The sequence below is a fragment of the Macaca thibetana genome, chromosome 7 (genome assembly GCF_024542745.1).
Source record: "Macaca thibetana thibetana isolate TM-01 chromosome 7, ASM2454274v1, whole genome shotgun sequence".
Lineage (NCBI taxonomy): Eukaryota > Metazoa > Chordata > Mammalia > Primates > Cercopithecidae > Macaca > Macaca thibetana.
In genome coordinates this window covers 87,335,564-87,354,638 of record NC_065584.1, presented here as the reverse complement: position 1 = coordinate 87,354,638, position 19,075 = coordinate 87,335,564, and the positions used below count along the sequence as shown (strand labels likewise).

Genomic DNA, 19,075 nt, shown 5'->3' with positions numbered 1-19,075 from the left:
AATTATAAACACCAGCACTGCAAAAAGTCAGCCCAGGAGACTTTGTAACTCACAGAGGTGGCTCCTAGACCACCATTTGAAAACTTCTGCCTGAAGGACTAAGGAAAACATCTTCTTTTATTTTTATTTTTTATTTTTGTATACCACAGTTTAGGAAAACATCTTAAAAGATCGTGTTTATGTCTACAGAGGTTTTTTAATAGTGCTTTAACAGTCTCCAGGGTGATTTTATTTTTTTTTTATTTATTTGTTGTTTTTTTAAAAGGACAGCCAATAAGTCTTCCAACAGTTTATTAGACAGAATGTAGACATTTAAAAAAATCCCCACTGTCATGAACATAAACTGAGGTTTTCAGCCCTGGTATAAGCTGAATCAAAAAAAGAAATAAAAAATCCAATAGTGTATTAAACATTTTTCACTCATTTGCCATACTTGACAGTGCAAATACAAATCTGGTCTAAATGTACAGACTCTTAAGCAACAATGTACAGCTTTCTTCATCCTCCACGCTAAAAGATGTAAAAGCTTAAGGGTCAAACAATACCAAATGTATAGGCTTCAAAAACCATCTAAGTTAGGGCATTCTCTAGTTTTAGCTAAGATACACACTTACATAGAATGATGTGAAGTAAATTTTTTGAAAAATAAATTTTAGTGGAACAATCCTGAAGGGTAACACCAGAGGAATAGCAGGTTACCAGTAAGGTGTCAGCCAATTTGTTCCAGCCACTTTTGAATCCATGTTCTATAATCTAAAATTTAGTTCTCTTTCCCTAAGCTGAGAGCTTCCTATCATGTCAGTATCTATGTTATGAAGAAAAGGAGACTTAGGTGAGATGTATGTATTTATCACAACAGCTGCATCAATTGCCTAGGACCTCAACAGCTTCATGAAAGTCTGGGAAATGTTCATGCATAAGGTTATTGCCTTAGCTGACTTAAAATTGCCCCATACAATGGTACATATCAACCCTTAGTGAAGCCTTTTAAAAAACAAACAGGTTGAAAAATGGGTTAAAGTAGGCAAATACAACATCTGCCTTTAGAGCTATCAACTCAGGAATTCTCTCAATTATGAAATCTTGCAAAGAAGTTATTTTCTTTCTCAAAATCCAAGTGATGACAATATTCCTTACTCCAGATCTGGCATTTTTTCATCATCACTGTCTTGTGAATCATCATCTGCTCCATCTACTTCTGGTAAATCCACATCCTCTTCACCACCCATGTTGTTCATCATTTCAGAGAAACGATCAAAATTAGACATGTCTTCATCTGAATCATCTTCCCAGTCTTCCCGATTATTGAAGTCGACACTAAGCCAATTAAGCTTTGCCCTTTATTTTGTTAACCTTGGCCATGACTGGCCAGATTCTCCTTTTTGTAAACAACATAAAATTGATCTGTCCGTTCTTTCATGCTTGGAATCATTTGGATCAATACAGTGAAAAAGATCAATTCCATTTAAATGCTTAAAATTATCACTTCCTCCGAGACACCTGAATGTAAGTTTGGATTTTTCAAAATTTACATTAACATCCTTACTGTCTTCAACACAAAATTCAATGAAGACATAGTCCCTTCGATCGTACCACTTTGCAGAAGCAGGCTGCACTGTGAACGGGGCAGGGAGACGGACGCACGGGTGGGCGGGCCTCTCTGGCGGCGGCTGCTGCTAGGGAGTCCACTTCTCTCCAGCGGCGACTCCGCGTTTTCTCCCCGGTCGCGGCCTCTTCTCGCTTCCCTCAGGCAACGGCGGCAGCGGCGGGCTCGACCTCGGTCCCCAGAATGCACTGCGCGGAAAGAGCGGCTCCTCCGGTCGGGGAGAAGAGGAAAGTGTCTCCAGGGTGATTTTAAAAATATTATCTCATAATGTCAATTTTTGCTAAAGAAGTGAACCTTGAGGATCAACATTGTAACCCTCCTGGTTTTATTCACCCAGACTATAGGGATTGATAAGGATAGTGCTGCTTTGGATAGTCTCCTATCTAGGGCTAAATGATCAGATTTGCAAAATCTGGTTATTTTTATGGGAATGTGATTATTGGCTGGGGGAATGGAAAGAGGGAGTAGAGAGTGAACAACTGGAATAAAGGTATAGGTAAAGATATGTGAAAACTCATGATTGACTCAAATACTCTAAATCTTGTCATAATACACTTGTAAAGTGTGAAAAGCAAAATAATTATGTTGGAGAGATGGCCAAATAAAGGCCAAAGATCTTGACACTGCAGAAATTATAGGAGAGAATTAAAGGAAGTACATGTGTACATGTAGCAAATACAAGAAAAGACTAAACTTGAAATTCATGCACAAGGTCAGGCTGCATAAACCACAGGATAGTGGGTGTAACTCAGGAGCAGAACAATTGATCCATGAAACAAAACTGTCTGCAATTTCCCAGGCTGGAGACATTTCCTGTCTTGGATGTCTGGATCTGTCTCAGTGCCCAGATAGCCTCACTTCAAAGTGTTTATGGGAACAGAAACAATTGGCTGAGTGTGTTTGCTCAGTGCTAGGTGGAGGAAGTGAAAGAGGGGGTGGGTTTAGGAAGTAAGTATGTGTTTAAGAGCACATGGACCACCAGAAGATAACTACTTTTCTTCAGACTAGCAGCCAGGGCACTGCTCACCAAGAAGGAAACCCTGGGAGGGAAGAACTTGGGGAACGAGAGGACACAAGAATCTCTGCAGCTTCTTAGGTATGTAGGTAAGTCACAGAGGTGTTGGGTGCCTCAAGAAACAACATGGAGCTGCTCTCTTTTTAAAAATAAATACTTTTTAAAAAATATTTTCAACTTTACAGAAAAATTGCAATAATAATTCAGGGAACTCATGAATATTCTTTATCCAGATACATTATTTTTTTAAACTTCCCTTATTTATTTATTTATTTATTTATTTATTTATTTATTTATAGATAGATTCTCACTCCAGTTGCCCAGGCTGGGGTGTAGCAGTTGGATCGTGGCTCACTGCAGCCTCAACTTCCTGGACTCAAACCATCCTCCCACCTCAGCCTGCCGGGTACCTGGGACGACAGACACACACCACCATGCCAGGCTAATTTTTTTGTATTTTTTGTAGAGACAGGGTTTCACCATGTTGCCCAGGCTGGTCTCAAACTCCAGGACTCCAGTGATCTGCCTGCCTCAGTCTCCCAAAGTACTGGAATTGCAGGCGTGAGCCACTGTGCCCAGGCTCCCCTATTTATTTTTTATCATTTTCTTTCTCTCTCTGTAAACACACACATGTATACACATCCATATATCTATATTCTGAAGCATTTGAGAGTATATTGCATACGTTGTGCTCTTTTCCTCCTTAATATTTCAGTGTGCATCTGCTAAGAAGAAGGATCTTTTCTTAAATAATCAAGGTACAGTTTTACATTCAGTATATCAAACACATATATACAGTGGTTCTCCCTACCCAGCTTCAGTTACCCATGGTCAACTATGGTCTGAAAATATTAAATGGCAAATTCTAGAAATAAACAATTCATAATTTAAAGTTGCATGCTGTTCTGAGTAATGTGATGAAATCTCTCACTGTCTCACTGCATCCTACCTGGGATGTGAATCATCCCTTTGTCCAGTGTATCCATGTTGTAGACACCACCCACCCATTAGCGACTTAGTATCCGTTATCAGATGCACCACCAAGGTATCTCAGTGCTTGTGTTCACGTAACCCTTATCTTACCTAATAATAGCCCCAAAGTGCAAGAATGATGATGCTGGCAATTCAGATATTCAAAAAGAACCCGTAAACTGCTCCCTTTAAGTGAAAAGGTGAAAGTTTCTCAACTTAATAAGGAAAGGGGGGGAAGCATATGCTGCAATTGGTAAAATCTACAGTAAGAAAGAATTTTTATCTGCAAAATTTGAACAGTACATTGTTATAATTGTTCTATTTTATTAGTTGTTGTTAATACACATTGTCTAATTTATAAATTAAACTTATGTAGATATCTATGTATAGGAAGAAAACAGGGCATATAGGGCTTTAGACATTCACTGGGGTCATGGAACATATTCCCTGTGGATGAGGGGGACTGCCATAATACTCTTATCTACTACAGAGATTATAATTTTATCAATTGCCTCAATAATGTTCTTCATAGCAATTTTTTTTTTTTTTTTTTTTTTTCTGGCAGGGAATGTCTCTCTTTGTTAAGGGGATGAGACTGGCCTAGCAGGACAAAGATGCATGCTCAGCTCTCCTTAGGTTTTTTTTTTTTTTTTTTTTTAGACAGAATCTCATTCTGTCACACAGGCTGTAGTGCAGTGGCACCATCTTGGCCTTCTACTGGGTTCAAGCAATTCTCGTGCCTCAGCCTCCCGAGTGGCTGGGACTACAGGTGTGTGGCACCATGCCGGCTAATTTTTGTATTTTTAGTAGAGATGGGGTTTCACCATGTCGGCCAGGCTGGTCTTGAACTCCTAACCTCAGGTGATCCACCTGCCTCGGCCTCCCAAAGTGCTGGGATTACAGGTATGAGCCACCAAGCCTGGCCTCCTTAGGATCTTTATGAGTAAGGGAACCCGCAGCAGGTCAATTGTTTGATTTTCTTTGGTTTCATTCTTATTCCATTTCTTCCCTGAGAGTACAAAGTTAATCAGCAAGACTACCCAGGTGTTAAGAGATCTTTAATAGTAGAAGGAATCTGACTTGACAAGATACAGCTTCAGCAGGGGCCTGAGATGTAAAATTGGACATCTTCCCTCCAGCCTCGGCTTAGGAGTAAGAATGGTCTGTGGTACTTTTTCTATTCCTTTTTATCTTTTGTGGAGAAGGTGGGTAGCAAGAAGAGTAATAGATACTTGAATGAGCAAAAGCAAATTTGGGATAAAAATAAAGAGCTGGTATTCTGTGGTAAATCTAGTCCTAGGTTGAGAACAAGGCTTTCTACAAGAATTTCCCTAAAGGAGAGTGTGACACTGTACATACTTGTCTTCTCAATCATTCTCTGGTTATTTGGAACGAATTTCTGTTTAAGAATCAATTGATGTCAGGAGCATGGTGGCTCACACTTCTAATCCCAGCACTTTGGCCAAAGTGGGATGATTAATTGACCCCAGGAGTTCGAGACCAACCTGGGCAACATAGCAAGACTCGTTCAAAAAAAAAAAAAAAAAAAAAGAGCTGGGCATGGTAGTGTGTGCCTGTGATCCCAGCTACTTGGGAGGCTGAAGCAGGAGGATCACTTGACCCTGGGAGATTGAGGCTTCAGTGAGCTATGATGGTGCCACTGTACTCCAGTCTGGGTGACAGAGCAAGACTCTGTCTCAAAAAGGAAAAAAAAAAAAAAAAAAAGAATTGGTTGATGTCAACTTTCCTCACTGATTTACCATATGTAAATTACCCCAGAACTGCTTCCCCTGGTCATCTTCCTAGTCTTCAAGAGAAGGAACATGAGGAAACTTCCACATTTTATTACACAGCAACAGGGAATGTGGTGGGGAGGAACAAGAGAAATGGGAAAGGAAAGAGAAATCACTGCCTTGAAGAGGGTAATGTGGAGAAGGGAGAGGAGACCCCAAATACAATGCTGTAGGGCTTAGGGAGACTACAGTCTCTACTGGAGCCAATTTTGATCTCAAAGTCACGTTCTTCCATTTCCCGCTTCCTCTCCAGGCAAAATGAAGCTGAATCTGGTGCAGATCTTTTTCATGTTGCTGATGCTGATGCTGGGCCTGGGGATGGGCCTGGGGCTGGGGCTTCAAATGGCTGCAGCAGTCTTGGAGGAGAGTGATCAACCGCTCAATGAATTTTGGTCCAGTGACTCACAGGACGAAACTGAGGCCACTGAGGAGGGAGAGGGCACCCAAACCACAGAAACGCTGGTACTTGGCAACAAAGAAGTGGTGCAACCTGGCTGGCCGGAAGATCCCATCCTCAATGAAGATGAGGTTGGAGGAAACAAGATGCTCAGAGCCTCAGCTCTCTTTCAGAGCAACAAAGACTATCTTAGGCTTGACCAGACAGATAGAGAATGCAATGAAATGATGGCACACAAGATGAAGGAGCCCAATCAGAGTTGCATAGCCCAGTATGCATTCATCCACGAGGATCTAAAGACAGTCAAAGCTGTCTGTAACAGTCCTGTCATTGCCTGTGAGCTCAAGGGGGGAAAATGTCACAAAAGCTCCCGACCTTTTGATTTGACATTGTGCGAGCTGTCCAAACCAGACCAGGTCACTCCTAACTGCAATTACCTAACTTCTGTTATAAAAAAGCACATTATTATAACCTGTAATGACGTGAAACTCCAGTTACCCACTGGATAATGAAGCAACTCATCATCTTTTTACTCTTCACCTTCTCCTGTTCCTCTTCCTTTTTTACTTCTTCTTTCGCATGTAGTTCTCCTGGTCTTAGGTATTATGCAGATGTAATTCTTCCTTGCCTTGTGGGTCACCCAACTTGCATTTTGTTCCTAGGATTACAGATGGTGGAATAAGGTGATGATGCCTCGTTTCTCTCAGCTCTCCGTCTCTCCTTTCCCTTACCCTGGAAAGGAGTAAGTGAAGAGCTGCTGTAGTCCCTACTGTAGTCCTGGCCATCGATTTGTCTCCTTTTCTAAGTTTGTCTCTGGATGTGGACTGGAAGAGTTTAGTGTATCCTTTACCCATGTTCTTCCCTGCTACCCACCCTGAGCCTCTACAACAATCACATAACACTCTTGGGTTTTGCACAATTGCACTTCTGTGTTGTGGATGCAGTTAAAGTGATTCTATCCGTGACGGCTTCTGGAGGACCATGTGGATCAGGCTTCCTTTTCTGAGCTGGCAAAAATTTAGGGACTAGGTTTGGGGGTCTGCTGGGGAGGTGGTGTGCTGCTGTAGACCAAGATAGAACATGGGCTGGAGCAAGGATAGAACTCTTTTTTCTTGACCCTTCACTGCCCTTTTCTCTTTCTTCCCATCTTTTACTACCAGCCTCCTTGCTTTGCTTCTTGTTTTTATCTCTTACCTTTGCTTTTGTCCTTTGCTTCTTTTCTTCGTTTATTTTTCCTGTTTTTCTTTTTTTCTTTCTTTTTTTTTTTTTTTTGAGACAAAGTTTCACTCTTGTTGCCCAGGCTGGAGTGCAATGGCTCGATCTCGGCTCACCACAACCTCAGCCTCCCGGGTTCAAGCGATTCTCCTGCCTCAGCCTCTCGAGTAGCCGGGATTACAGGCATGCGCCACCACGCTCAGCTAATTTTGTATTTTTAGTAGAGACGGGGTTTCTCCATTTTGGCCAGGCTGGTCTCGAACTCCTGACCTCAGGTGATCCACCCACCTCGGCATCCCAAAGTGCTGGGATTACAGGTGTGAGCCACTGCGCCCAGCCTCTCCCTTTCCTCTTCTTTTTCTTTTTGGGCCTTCCCTTCTCTTTATCTGGGTCCTTTTAGAGATTCAGTCAGCTGATACTGATCACTTATGCTATGTTGGTCCTATAGTCAGTCATGTAAGCAGATGTTAGTCCTATAGTCAGAGTCTGGCACAGGGAGTTGGAAGAGGGTGGGTCAAGAGAGTGAGAAAAAAGAGAGAGGAAAAGAGAGAAAGAGAAAGTGAGAGTGAGCAATCTTTTGAATTATGTCCAGAAGCAGAATAGTGCTTATATTAGGTGCCCAGTAGATGTGGAATGAATGGGATAAGAGACAGGCTTTTTCTCATTTAGCATTATTTCCGCTTTCTTGCTCTAAAGAACAAGAAAGTTGGTGAAAGAATAATTTCTGCAGAGAAGGTATCACACTTAATCAAGGAGAAGAGAAGCTGTGTGGCTGGATACGTAGAAGATGCAAGTGGCCTCTCCTCAGCCTATTTCCTCTAAATTCAAATGAGAAATAGTGTAGTTAGTCATGCTTAGGGAGGCGAGGAATCTGAGAACATAGCTGTAAGGATTCACTGTGTGACTGGATTTTGAGATTTCCTTCCCTTAGAGTTTTTCTGTGCTTCACATTCCTAGACTATTATAGACTAAGTCAGGGACATACATAAATGGGAGACTGAAGGGAAGAACAGTTTGCTTTACTCTGACCTGGCTTGCATTTTCCTATTCTTTCTTTCTTTATTCTCCAGTTTACTTTATTCTTCCTGTTTTCACAGACAGGCAACCACTCTAGTAACCTCCTAGACTTCCCTGATTCAATATATCCCTTATACCTGTGACTCACTTCCAGCAATAACCTCTTAGGAACAGTGTTGTCTCCCAAGTAATTCTTTTTTTTTTTTTTTTTTTTTTTTTTTTTGAGACGGAGTCTCACTACTCTGTCACCCAGGCTGGAGTGCAGTGGCCGGATCTCAGCTCACTGCAAGCTCCGCCTCCCGGGTTCACGCCATTCTCCTGCCTCAGCCTCCCGAGTAGCTGGGACTACAGGCGCCTGCCACCTCGCCCGGCTAAGTTTTTGTATTTTTAGTAGAGACGGGGTTTCACTGTGTTACCCAGGATGGTCTCGATCTCCTGACCTCGTGATCCGCCCGTCTCGGCCTCCCAAAGTGCTGGGATTACAGGCTTGAGCCACCGCGCCCGGCCTAGTAATTCTAATAATAGTGGACAGGAAGTATGTGTCCATCTGTGGGCTACCCTGATGTTTTAGAGGTGGTGATGAAGTGGTGAAAGGTGATGACTCAGCCAAGGCAGATTCCTGAGGGCGAATCCCTGTCTGGGGAAAGAGACAAAAGGTTATCTAAGGCAAGGGAGAAGAAAATGAGAAATGGGATGGGAAGAGGGGAAAGAAGAATAGGCGTCAGAGAAAATCGGCCATGTTAGTGATCTGTCTGGTAGGTGAACCAAGGATTTAGGAATGAAATGTGAAAGGTCTCCATTGTATGGAGTGAATTATCAAGAGAATGGAATTAGCCAGGGATTAAAGCCTATATTCTGTAGTATTCTGATGTGGCTCCATCCTCTTCAGGTTCCCTCCAGCTTCTCTCCCTAAGGGTTCCGGCGCTGTTTGATGAGTATGCTCATCTCCTCCAGGTCTTCACTTTGGGCAAATCTCAGTGGTCATGTGTTTTTTTGTTTTGTTTTGTTTTCATTTTTCTGTTTAATCTGACCATGTAGACTATCTCAGGAAAGCATTTACAAAATACAGGCCTCTAGTGGCTCAAGCAGGAAAATATAGCTTCCATGGCTGATAATAGGGTGACAAGGCATTGTGGGACCTCACCTCCCAGGGACAGAAAATCAACTCACTGTAGCTCAAATTCTGCCTCATTCACAAGACTTTTGCCAAGTCTTCTAATTCCAATGTCGCTTCCTCTCTATACTTCCAGGATCTATGTTGAGCCCATATGACAGATCCCCAGTCCCTTATCTACAGTACCCAAATCTCTAAAGCTCTGAAAATGGAAAGTTTTTTTTTCAAAGTGGCCCCAAAACTCATTTAGATATGACACCTGACTAGACTGACAATGTGAGGCTATTTATCTTCTTTATTTATGCTATGTGACCATTACATATTTCACTGTGGTAATATCACTGTGTTTTGTTGTGAGTAGGCCCTTCTAAGAGTGTGTTAGTCATATATGATATAAACATACACACTTTAACATACAATGGTGCTTTTTAAAATCTGAAAATGTTGGCCAAAATGCATTGGCCCCAAAAGTTTCAAGTAAGAAATTGTGGGATCTATATATAACTGTTTAATTAGCCCTTAATTAATTTGAGTATACCATATATGATCCTAGTTAGGCCACTAGCATCTTTGTGGAAGGATCTGTATTATAAGTTTCTTCTATATTCTTCTTTGACACATTTATTAATCAATGACTGTCTACTTATTGGCCAAGGGATATCTCCTCTGCTGTTTGGAAGACACTCAAATATTGTCTTCAGAACACTCTGTACAAGTTTTTGGTCAGGTGTGGTGGCTTATGCCTGTAATCCTAACACTTTGGGAGGCTGAGGTGGGAAGAACACTTGAGCCCAGGAGTTCAGGACCAGCCTGGGCAACACAGGGAGACCTCATCTCTACAAAAAATATAAAAATTAGTCAGGCGTGGTGGCACATGCCTGTGATCCCAGCTATTTGGGAGGCTGAGGTGGGAAGATTGCATGAGCCCCAGAGATAAAGGATGCACTGAGCTATGATTGCACCACCGCACTCCAGCCTGGGTGACAGATTGAGACCCTGTCTCAAAAAAAAATGTGTTTTAAGTTGTTCTGAACTTTGCTGCTTATTAACATTGCTGGCCAGGCGTGGTGGCTCACGCCTGTAATCCCAACACTTCGGGAGGCCGAGGCAGGTGGATCACCTGAGGTCAGGAGTTCAAGACCAGCCAGGCCAACATGGCAAAATCCCATCTCTACTAAAAATACAAAAATTAGCCCGGCATGGTGGCGCAAGCCTGTAGTCCCAGCTACTCGGGAAGCTGAGACAGGAGAATCATTTGAACCTGGGAGGTGGAGGTTGCGGTGAGCCAAGATTGCGCCATTGCACTCCAGCCTGGGCGACAGAGCAAGACTCTGTCTCAAAACAAGCAAACAAACAAACAACAACAAAACATTACCTTGGGGAGTTTAAATTTTTTTTAATTAAAAACAATTCCAGGGCCCTCTTCTAGCAATATTGGTTATTTAATTAGTCTGAGTTGGAGTCTAGACATCAGGTGGGGTCCAGGCATCTTGGAGCCTACCAGTTTTTCTGTGAATTAATGTTTCAAAACTGTTAACAAAGATGTTGAATTGCTCAGGTTATTAACTAATCTGATGTGGTGTGCTGTAGGAGAAAAGAACCAATTCTTGGGATAGATGTGAGAATATCTCAGCTTTGCCCCTCGAAAAAAAAAACCAGTTGTGACTCTGGGAATTGCCCTCAGCTCTCAGAATCTGAGGTTTCTTATCAGTAAAGTTAGATAATGATCATACCTACTTTATAGGGTTGTTGTGAGGATTAGACGAGATTGAACAGCCCACGGTAGGGTTCAGTGAATGGCAGCTGCATTTGGTGGTGATGTTGCAGGGCTCACTGCCCATGGTATTTTGACGGAGTCCTTCTGGAAGCAGCACTATAACACGAAGGGCAAGACCGTCAGCACAGGTTTGAGTTTCAGGTTGTTGGCAGTATGCAGATATGTGGGATCTTATTAAATCTCATTCCTTGGATGGCCACAAAATTTATATTCTAGGGCCAGTAGAGTCCTTAGACTTGAGCAAGCAGGGCCACTGCCCTCAGGGCTCCCCTATACTTTGGAGTGCCTTCCACATAGGAAGTTCCCCCGCTACAGTATCTGGGACTGGCTGAGGTTCCCCTGCTACAGTATCTGGCACTGGCTGAGGCCAGCAGCCATGTGGTTAGGGTGCTCTGAGCTTAGCCTGGATCAGTGTGGGCCCGGGTCCCATTTCTCCCCTTTGGAGCACTGTCTCCCCACTGCCATGTGTGATCAACTGGGTGCCACAAAAGAGTTCTGAGATTTGGTCAGGCATGGTGGCTTATGTCTGTAATCCCAACACTTTGGGAGGCTGAGGTGGGTGGATCACCTGAGGTCAGGAGTTCGAGACTGTGCTGGCTAACGTGGTGAAACCACGTCTGTACTAAAAATACAAAAAAAAAAAAAAAAAAAAATGCTGGACGTGGTGGCAGATGCCTGTAATCCTAGCTACTTGGGAGGCTGAGGCAGGAGAATTGCTTGGACCTGGAAGGCAGAGGTTACAGTGAGCAGAGATCTCACCACTCCTCTCTAGCCTGGGTGATGGAATGAGGAGGCTCTGTCTCAAAAAAAAAAAAAAAAAAAAAAAAAAAAAAAAAAAAAAAAAAAAGGAGTTCTTAGACTTGCACCTAAGAGGGTCCTTCTGGGGCCCTAAGGCCAGGGCCTGGTTCCAGGAGGGGGGCCTGGTAAATGGATTTCTCCTTCTGGCTGGTGTGGTATTTTTTTGTGTGTGAGATCACCAGAGTGGACCATCAGAAAGGTGCTGACACTTGATTTTGGATGATTCAAATATATCCTGGACACAGGATGCATCCAGGACTCTGGGCCACCGGTGACCATTTACGACTGATCTTAAGGCTTGAGCTGCATGTGTGGAGGCTTTTGCTGTTTTGCTGGCTTTTGCTAATTCTGGTCTATAGCACCCAGGGGTAGTAGCAGTACATGTTTCTTACCCTGTGAACTCCCCACTGCTGGCACCCAAACAGTTACTTCATTCCTTTTGTAAGATACATACCATGTGGAGGTGTGGAGTGACTACTCCTGTCTTCTGTAAGGATTTTGAGACTCTTGCTCCTCAGTGCCAATGAGGAATTTCTTCTTCTTCTTTTTTTTTTTTTTTTTTTTTGAGAGGGAGTCTCACTCTGTCGCCCGGGCTGGAGTGCAGTGGCACCATCTCGGCTCATTGCAACCTCTGCCTCCCAGGTTCAAGCAATTCTCTGGCCTTGGCCTCCCAAATAGCTGGGATTACAGGCGCATGCCTGGCATGTACAGCTGGACATGACACCATGCCGGCTAAGTTTTGTATTTTTAGTAGAGACGGGGTTTCACCATGTCTATATGTGGATACATACAGGCCGGTTTTGAACTCCTGGCCTCAAGTGATCCACCCACCTTGGCCTCCCAAAATGCTGGGATTACAGGCATGAGCCACCGCTCCCAGCCCCAGTGGGGCATTTCCTATCAATGTTCTCTCTTGCCTCCAACTGGTAGGTGATAACATGCTCTCTTGGGTTGGTCTTAATCTGTGCAAGATGAAGGATAATCACTCCTTGCATGAACGGGATGCTTTTTTCACTCTGCCAACAGGTCCCTTGCTGGTGGCGATGTGTGGAAGGTAGGAATGTGATTAGTTGTGAAAGAGGTCATGTTCTAGGAATGCAGTAATTATGGCTTAAAGAGTTCAAGAGAAAATATGATTAGAAGATATGTTTTATGTTTATACTACAAAATTCCAAATGGCAAATTCTACATTGCCTGAAAATTAATCATCATTCTCATTTTCTTGCATATTCTGGATAAGACTTGCATTTGTGATCATCATCAACAATGTAAAGTAATAAAGTAACCTTTGAGAGAGTCATTGGGAGTTGGTATTTAGGCCATACAGTGGATAATTCCCTGTCATGGGTAACACTATAACCGGCATTAAATGGCACTAGGAAACTACAGAGGCAAGAAGATACAAATTGTTTCAATTTAAATAGGTTTTGAAGAGCTGTAGCAGTGCTATACACTTTTTTCTTGTGGTTGGAGACATGAAATTATTCAAGAATGGTACTTTTCACAATAAAGAGCATGAAGAAATGATTCCTAGATTTAACAGGAAGAGATGATATCTGGACACCCCAAAGAATCTCCATATACACTGATTGGACAATATAGAAATATATATAGTATCTCTTCTTTTCTCATTATTCTAAAACTTCATTGACAAATCATGATACTTCACTTGGGCTCATAAATTTTGTAATATATTTAAACATGAAACTGTTATATAGATAGGGCCCTCTTCCTCACCCTTCCGCCAAAAAAAATTTAGCCCAGGGCCACACACAGTAGAGGCAACTCTGGTTGTGGCTGTATCCAAGGTAATGTCTCATGTGTTATGTCCTTATTAGGCCCTCGACAAGAACTCACCTCCTTGCCTCCCTCAAGTGCTCAGTCTACCAGGCAGGGTAGACTCAGTTGGTTCTTTTCAAGCCTTCTCCTTCCCATGAAATGAAGTTGCGTTATCCAGCAGAGATTCATTGCTGGTGGGGTCAAAAGGAACTCCAGGGCACAGAGTTGCCGTCATTTTCAGCAATGCTTTGATTTAGCGTGGAATTTGTTGATGTTCCTGCCTGCATTCCCTGTATCCTACCCGTAGACCTGCCTTTCTCTCCTCTTCACATTTTTGCACTGGGCTGCACTTCGTTTTCAGAAAGTGGTTCACATCCCGGAGATGTCACTTCCAGGAGCAGCTGGGCTGATTCTTTATAAGAATTATGATTCAGAAACCAGGTAAAGTTTGGATTTAGGGGAAAGGTAAGGGGAAGAGGAAAATGGTGGTATTAAGGCTAAGCAACAGGGGCAATGAGGGAAATGTGAGTCTCATGTTGAGACGTATAGTCCATTTACCTATGGAAATAGGATTTCAGGAAGTACTAGGATATCCCAGTGTTTCAAAATGTCAGCTCGCCAGCACTAGCATGAGGTTAGTGTTTGGAATTATATCCTTCTAAACTGATTGCATAATCCTATACACAAGGATATAAAATTATTAACTTCAAATAATGGGGTCTTCAGCACATTTATAAGGTGACAAGAAGAAAAGAAAAAAGCAAAATAAGCCTTATTCTATGAATGCTTTTGCATGCGTTTGGCACTGTGCTACCTACTTACTGAGTACACAGTCATTAAAACAAAACAAAACAAAAGAAACAGGCTTTGCAACATATCCACAAATGAGATCCAGAGGGGAAAATTGTGATAGGAAGAAGGAAGGTGATGTGATTAGAGCCAGCCCTGGGAACTGCGCTGGAAAGCTGGTCTAGCTAAGGACCAAACATACAGCAAGCAACCGTATTAGAAGACTGGGGTTAAAATGATATATTTGTAAGGTTGAGAACAGTTGATACATACAGATCTCCCTTACCAGGGAGGTGCAGCCATCCCGCAGCTGCTGACTGTTCCCTGTCAAAAATTCACAGGTGCATTCTTCTCCAGAGCATAGCCTCCAGCCTATGGGGGTCTCCTTGTTGACAATGCCTAAAAGGTTATGTCCTTCCCAGGAGTAGCCCACAGCCAATGACCGGCTGATACGGATGTGTAAGAACTTAGACCTCTTACCTCAATCTTATGGCATCTGCATGTTTTAGAGCTCCCCATGGGGTCAGGCTTGCGACGAACCTTTAGCTAAAATCACTTCTTTGTTTAGCTTTTTACGTACAGGTTTCTCCTAAGAGCACTCCTTCAATAAATCACTAACTCAAGAACATGCTCTAAGGAAGGAATAGGGAATTCATTTTTCTTGAAGCCCTTCAAGAGCTGAAGGTCAAGGGCCCAGGTTGGAGATCAGTTTCAGGCAGGTGGGCAGGGTAGACTCTAGAATGTCAGGGTAGCATAATGGTTAAGCACATGGAATCTGGAACTTCAACTGAAAGTTCCAGAACTTTCATTGAAATTGTACTTCTAACATTTACTAGCTTATCTTAGGTAAGTAACTTCGATTGAAGATTCCAGAACTACATTAAAATTGTAGTTCTAACATTTACTAGCTTATCTCAGGTAACTTCTCTGGTTATACCCAGTAGAACTAACACAATGCCTTGTGCATTGTAGGTGTTCAATGTGTGTATAGCTAGTTGAACTCACAATTTTTTTTTTTTTTTTTTTTACGTAGCCTATTCTCATACATTGACTAATATGCCTTTTTTTTTTTTTTTGATAGAGTCTCGCTGTGTTGCCCAGGCTGGAGTGCAGTGGCACAATCTCAGTTCATTGCAACCTCTGCCTCCCTGGTTCAAGCGATTCTCATGCCTCAGCCTTCCGAGTAGCTGGGATTATAGGCACCTGCCAACACGCCAGGCTAATTTTTGCATTTTCAGTAGAGACGGGCTTTCACCATGTTAGCCAAACTGTTCTCGAACTCCTGACCTCAGGTGATCTGCCTGCCTCGGCCTCCCAAAGTGCTGGGAATTACAGTGCCACTGTGCCCGGCCATGACTTGCTCTTCCCTGGTCCAAATATTCTGGTCCCTGAATCAGTGATGTTTTCATTACACTATGTTTCCAACTTTCCTTTTTCTAAATCTAAATTTAAAAAATGTTTTAGCCTGGGCATGGTAACTCATGCCTATAATCCCAGCATTTTGGAAGGCCAAGGCAGGAGGATCACCTGAAGTCAGGAGTTCAAGACCAGCCTGGCCAACATGGTGAAACCCTGTCTCTACTAAAAATACAAAATAATTAACCATGCGTGGTGGCACATGCCTGTAATCCCAGCTACTTGGGAGGCTGAGGCAGGAGAATCGCTTGAACCCCCGAGGCGCAGGCTGCAGTGAGCCAAGATTGCACCACTGCATTCCAGCCTGGGCGACAAGAGCGAAACTCAGTCTCAAGAAAAAAAAAAAAATCTTTTAGAGATGGGGGGCTTTCTATATTGCCTAGGCTGGCCTTAAACTCCTGGCCTCAAGCGATCCTATTGTCTTGGCCTCCCAAAGTGCTAGGATTACAAGAGTGAGCCACTGCACCTGACCTTTCTTGATCTGTGGTTAGTTGGCCATCTGTCATCAACATCTGAGACTACAGAAGCTCTTGATGAGAGCTTCATGTTTTTTAGCTATTATGGTGGCCTTAAAATGTGTCCACACCGTCACTAATGCTCTTCCCTTCAAAAGGTGAGCTTAATCTCTCTCTCCTTCAGTGTGACTGAACTCAGTGAGAGAATCTGCTAGAAATGAATTCACTTCCAATAAACAGAATGTGATCAAAGTGATGGCATGCCTCTTCTGAAATAGGTCCAAAAAAGGATTTGGCTTTCTCCTTGCTCTTGAGCTCACATCACTTGCTCTGGGGGTAAGCTAGGTGCCACATCATGAGAACACTCAAGCAGCACAATGGAGAGACCCATGTGGGAATTGAGGTCTTCTGCCAACACCAGGAAGGAATTAAGACCTCCTCCCAAAGGTCATGTGGGTGAGCCATCTTGCAAGCAGCTCCTCTAACCCCAGTCAAACCTTCAGATGACTGCAGCCCTAGCTGACATTTTTACTGCAAGCTTATGGGAGACCCTGAACCAGAACCCATCAGTTAACCTTCTTCTAAACTCTTGACCTTTAGAAACTGCAACATGATACATATTTGTTGCTTTAACTGCTAAGTTTTAGAGTAATTTGTTTCACAGCAATAGATAATATAGTTATGAAATGCAAGATTTTCTGGTCTGGAATGGCTAATTGTAGTGTTTTTTCCATCTCTCCACTTACATCATTTTTTCTTTATCTAGTAACTAAAGAATTATTTTACTTCCTCTCCCCTTCCCCATCCCCAGGCTAATAATTGACCTACTAACTTAGTTAAAAACCATAGAATGTTTATCATTTTAGGACATTTATAAGCTTATGAAATATATTTGCTTATCCAGTTATCTCCAGAAATATTAAAGATTACTGCTTATTCTGATTATTTTAAGTTCCTCACATAGAAAAAAGACACTATTTAACGTTGTCATGGGTTAGGGTACTAGGCTGGTAAGAATATATGCTGATACATACGCTTCCTAGAGGGCAATTTGATAATATGCAGCAAAAGTGCTTAATATATATTTTTTAAATCTTTGACCCCAGGATTTTACTTTTCATAATTTATCCTAAGGAATCAATTTGGCAAATGCATAAAGTTGTATGAATAAGAATGTTCATCATAGCATGATTTGTAATGGTAAAAGTAAAAAAAATTCTAAGTGTCCAACATCAGGGATTATTTAAATAAATAGTAGTTTAACAATGAAATAGTATTAAATCCCTAAAGGGATAATAAAGGCCTAAATTTGTTGACATGAAAGAATGTAGATGAATTCAGTGAAAAAAATTTATGGTGTATTTATTACGGCTTCATTTTGTGAAAATACATGCCTACCTTTGTAAATAAAGTTCTATATATATTTTTTCTAATGTATATTTAACTTTCTTATACATGCATATATATATGCATGTAAAAAATCCTGGAAGCATAGATGTCAAAAAAATGTGGTTAACTTTCAGTGATGAGATTTAGAGCAATTTTAATTAATTCATTATTTTCAAATTTATTTGTATTTTCTAATGTTTTTCCTAGTGATTTAATGAATAAAAAGAGCAATACAATTCATTGTAAAAAATTAGGAAAATACAGACGAAAAAGGACAAAGTTATTGTCAAATGTAGTCACACTATTTAAGATTAATCACCCTTAATATTTAGGTGCATACTTTTAGTTTTCTATGTGCAGATATACATACAAACATGTATATGTTAAAAAAATTGGAATCAAATATTATTTACAGGGTTGCCTTATCATTTTGAACTGTAATTTTAAATGTTTGAAATAACATCAATCTCACAGAAAAACTGCAAGTACAACACAAGTAACTCTTGTTTATTCCAGAACCGTTTGAGAATAAGTTACTGAAGGCGCCTCCACTCCTGAATACTTTGGTGTGCCTTTCTTGTAACAAGGATATTCTCATATATAACTATCAAAATCAGGACATTACTGTTAACATTTACATTATGCTACCATCTAACTCAGACTCTACTCAAATTTTACTATTTGTCTCAATAATGTTCTTTAGAGCAAAAAGATCCAATCAGAATCATGTGTTTCATTTAGTAGTCATGTCTCTTTATTTTTGTTGGGTATCATACAGTTCCGTAGGCTTTCTTAGATTCATGACTTTGACTCTTTTGAAGATTCCAGTCCAGTTATTTTGTAGAATGTCTCTCAATGTGGGTTTGTCCTGATTAGATTTAGATTCTCCATCTTTGGCAGAGGTGTCACAAAAATGGTGCATGTTCTTCCCACTGCATCCTCTAAGTTTCAATTCAACTTCAATTTAAGCCATTATTGATTATGTTTACTTTGTTCACCTGATTAAAATGAAATCTGCCAGCCTTCTCTACTGAAGTTATTATTTTTCTCTTTGGGTATTTTGTAGTGGATGCATTTTGAAACTATGTAAGTATTTCAGCTGGGCCCGGTGGTTCAGGTCTGTAATCCCAGCACTTTGGGAGGCTGGGGGGTTGGGAGAGGGTGCAGATCACCTGAGATCAGGAGTTCGAGACCAGCCTGGCCAACATGGCAAAACCTCCTCTCTACTAAAATTATAAATATTAGCTGGGCATGATGGTAGGCACCCGTAGTTGCAGCTACTCAGGATGCTGAGGCAGGAGAATCACTTGAACTTGGGAGGCGGAGGTTACTGTGAGTCGAGATTGCCTCACTGCACTCCAAACTGGGTGACAGAGCAAGACTCCATCTCAAAAAGAAGAAGAAGGAGGAGGAGGCAGTAGGAAGGAGGGAGAAGGAGAAGGAGAAGAAGAGGAAGAAGGAGGAGGAGGAGGAGGAGGAAAAGAAAACTATGTAGGTATTTAAATCCTTATTGTATTTTAAAAGTATTCATTTATTTATATAA

The 19,075-nt window shown here is 41.8% G+C and overlaps 1 protein-coding gene and 1 pseudogene across 3 annotated transcripts; one reads left to right on the top strand and one right to left on the bottom strand.

Annotated features, from left to right (window-relative positions):
* Window positions 1–275: 275 nt before the first annotated feature.
* Window positions 276–1,676, bottom strand: LOC126959207 (prostaglandin E synthase 3-like; annotated as a pseudogene). Its single transcript, XR_007727490.1, has one exon. The product of XR_007727490.1 is annotated as a prostaglandin E synthase 3-like (transcript).
* RNASE10 (ribonuclease A family member 10 (inactive)) lies at window positions 1,667–7,023 on the top strand. 2 transcript variants are annotated; one of them, XM_050796583.1, is made up of 3 exons: window positions 1,667–1,848; window positions 2,610–2,710; window positions 5,640–7,023. In XM_050796583.1, the coding sequence occupies exons 1-3, from the start codon at window positions 1,790–1,792 to the stop codon at window positions 6,290–6,292; spliced, it is 813 nt and encodes a 270-aa protein (XP_050652540.1). In that variant the 5' UTR covers window positions 1,667–1,789; the 3' UTR covers window positions 6,293–7,023. The 2 variants fall into 2 exon arrangements, with proteins under 2 accessions (XP_050652540.1, XP_050652541.1); XM_050796584.1 differs by lacking the exon at window positions 1,667–1,848 and having other exon boundaries at window positions 1,856–2,702.
* Window positions 7,024–19,075: the final 12,052 nt, after the last annotated feature.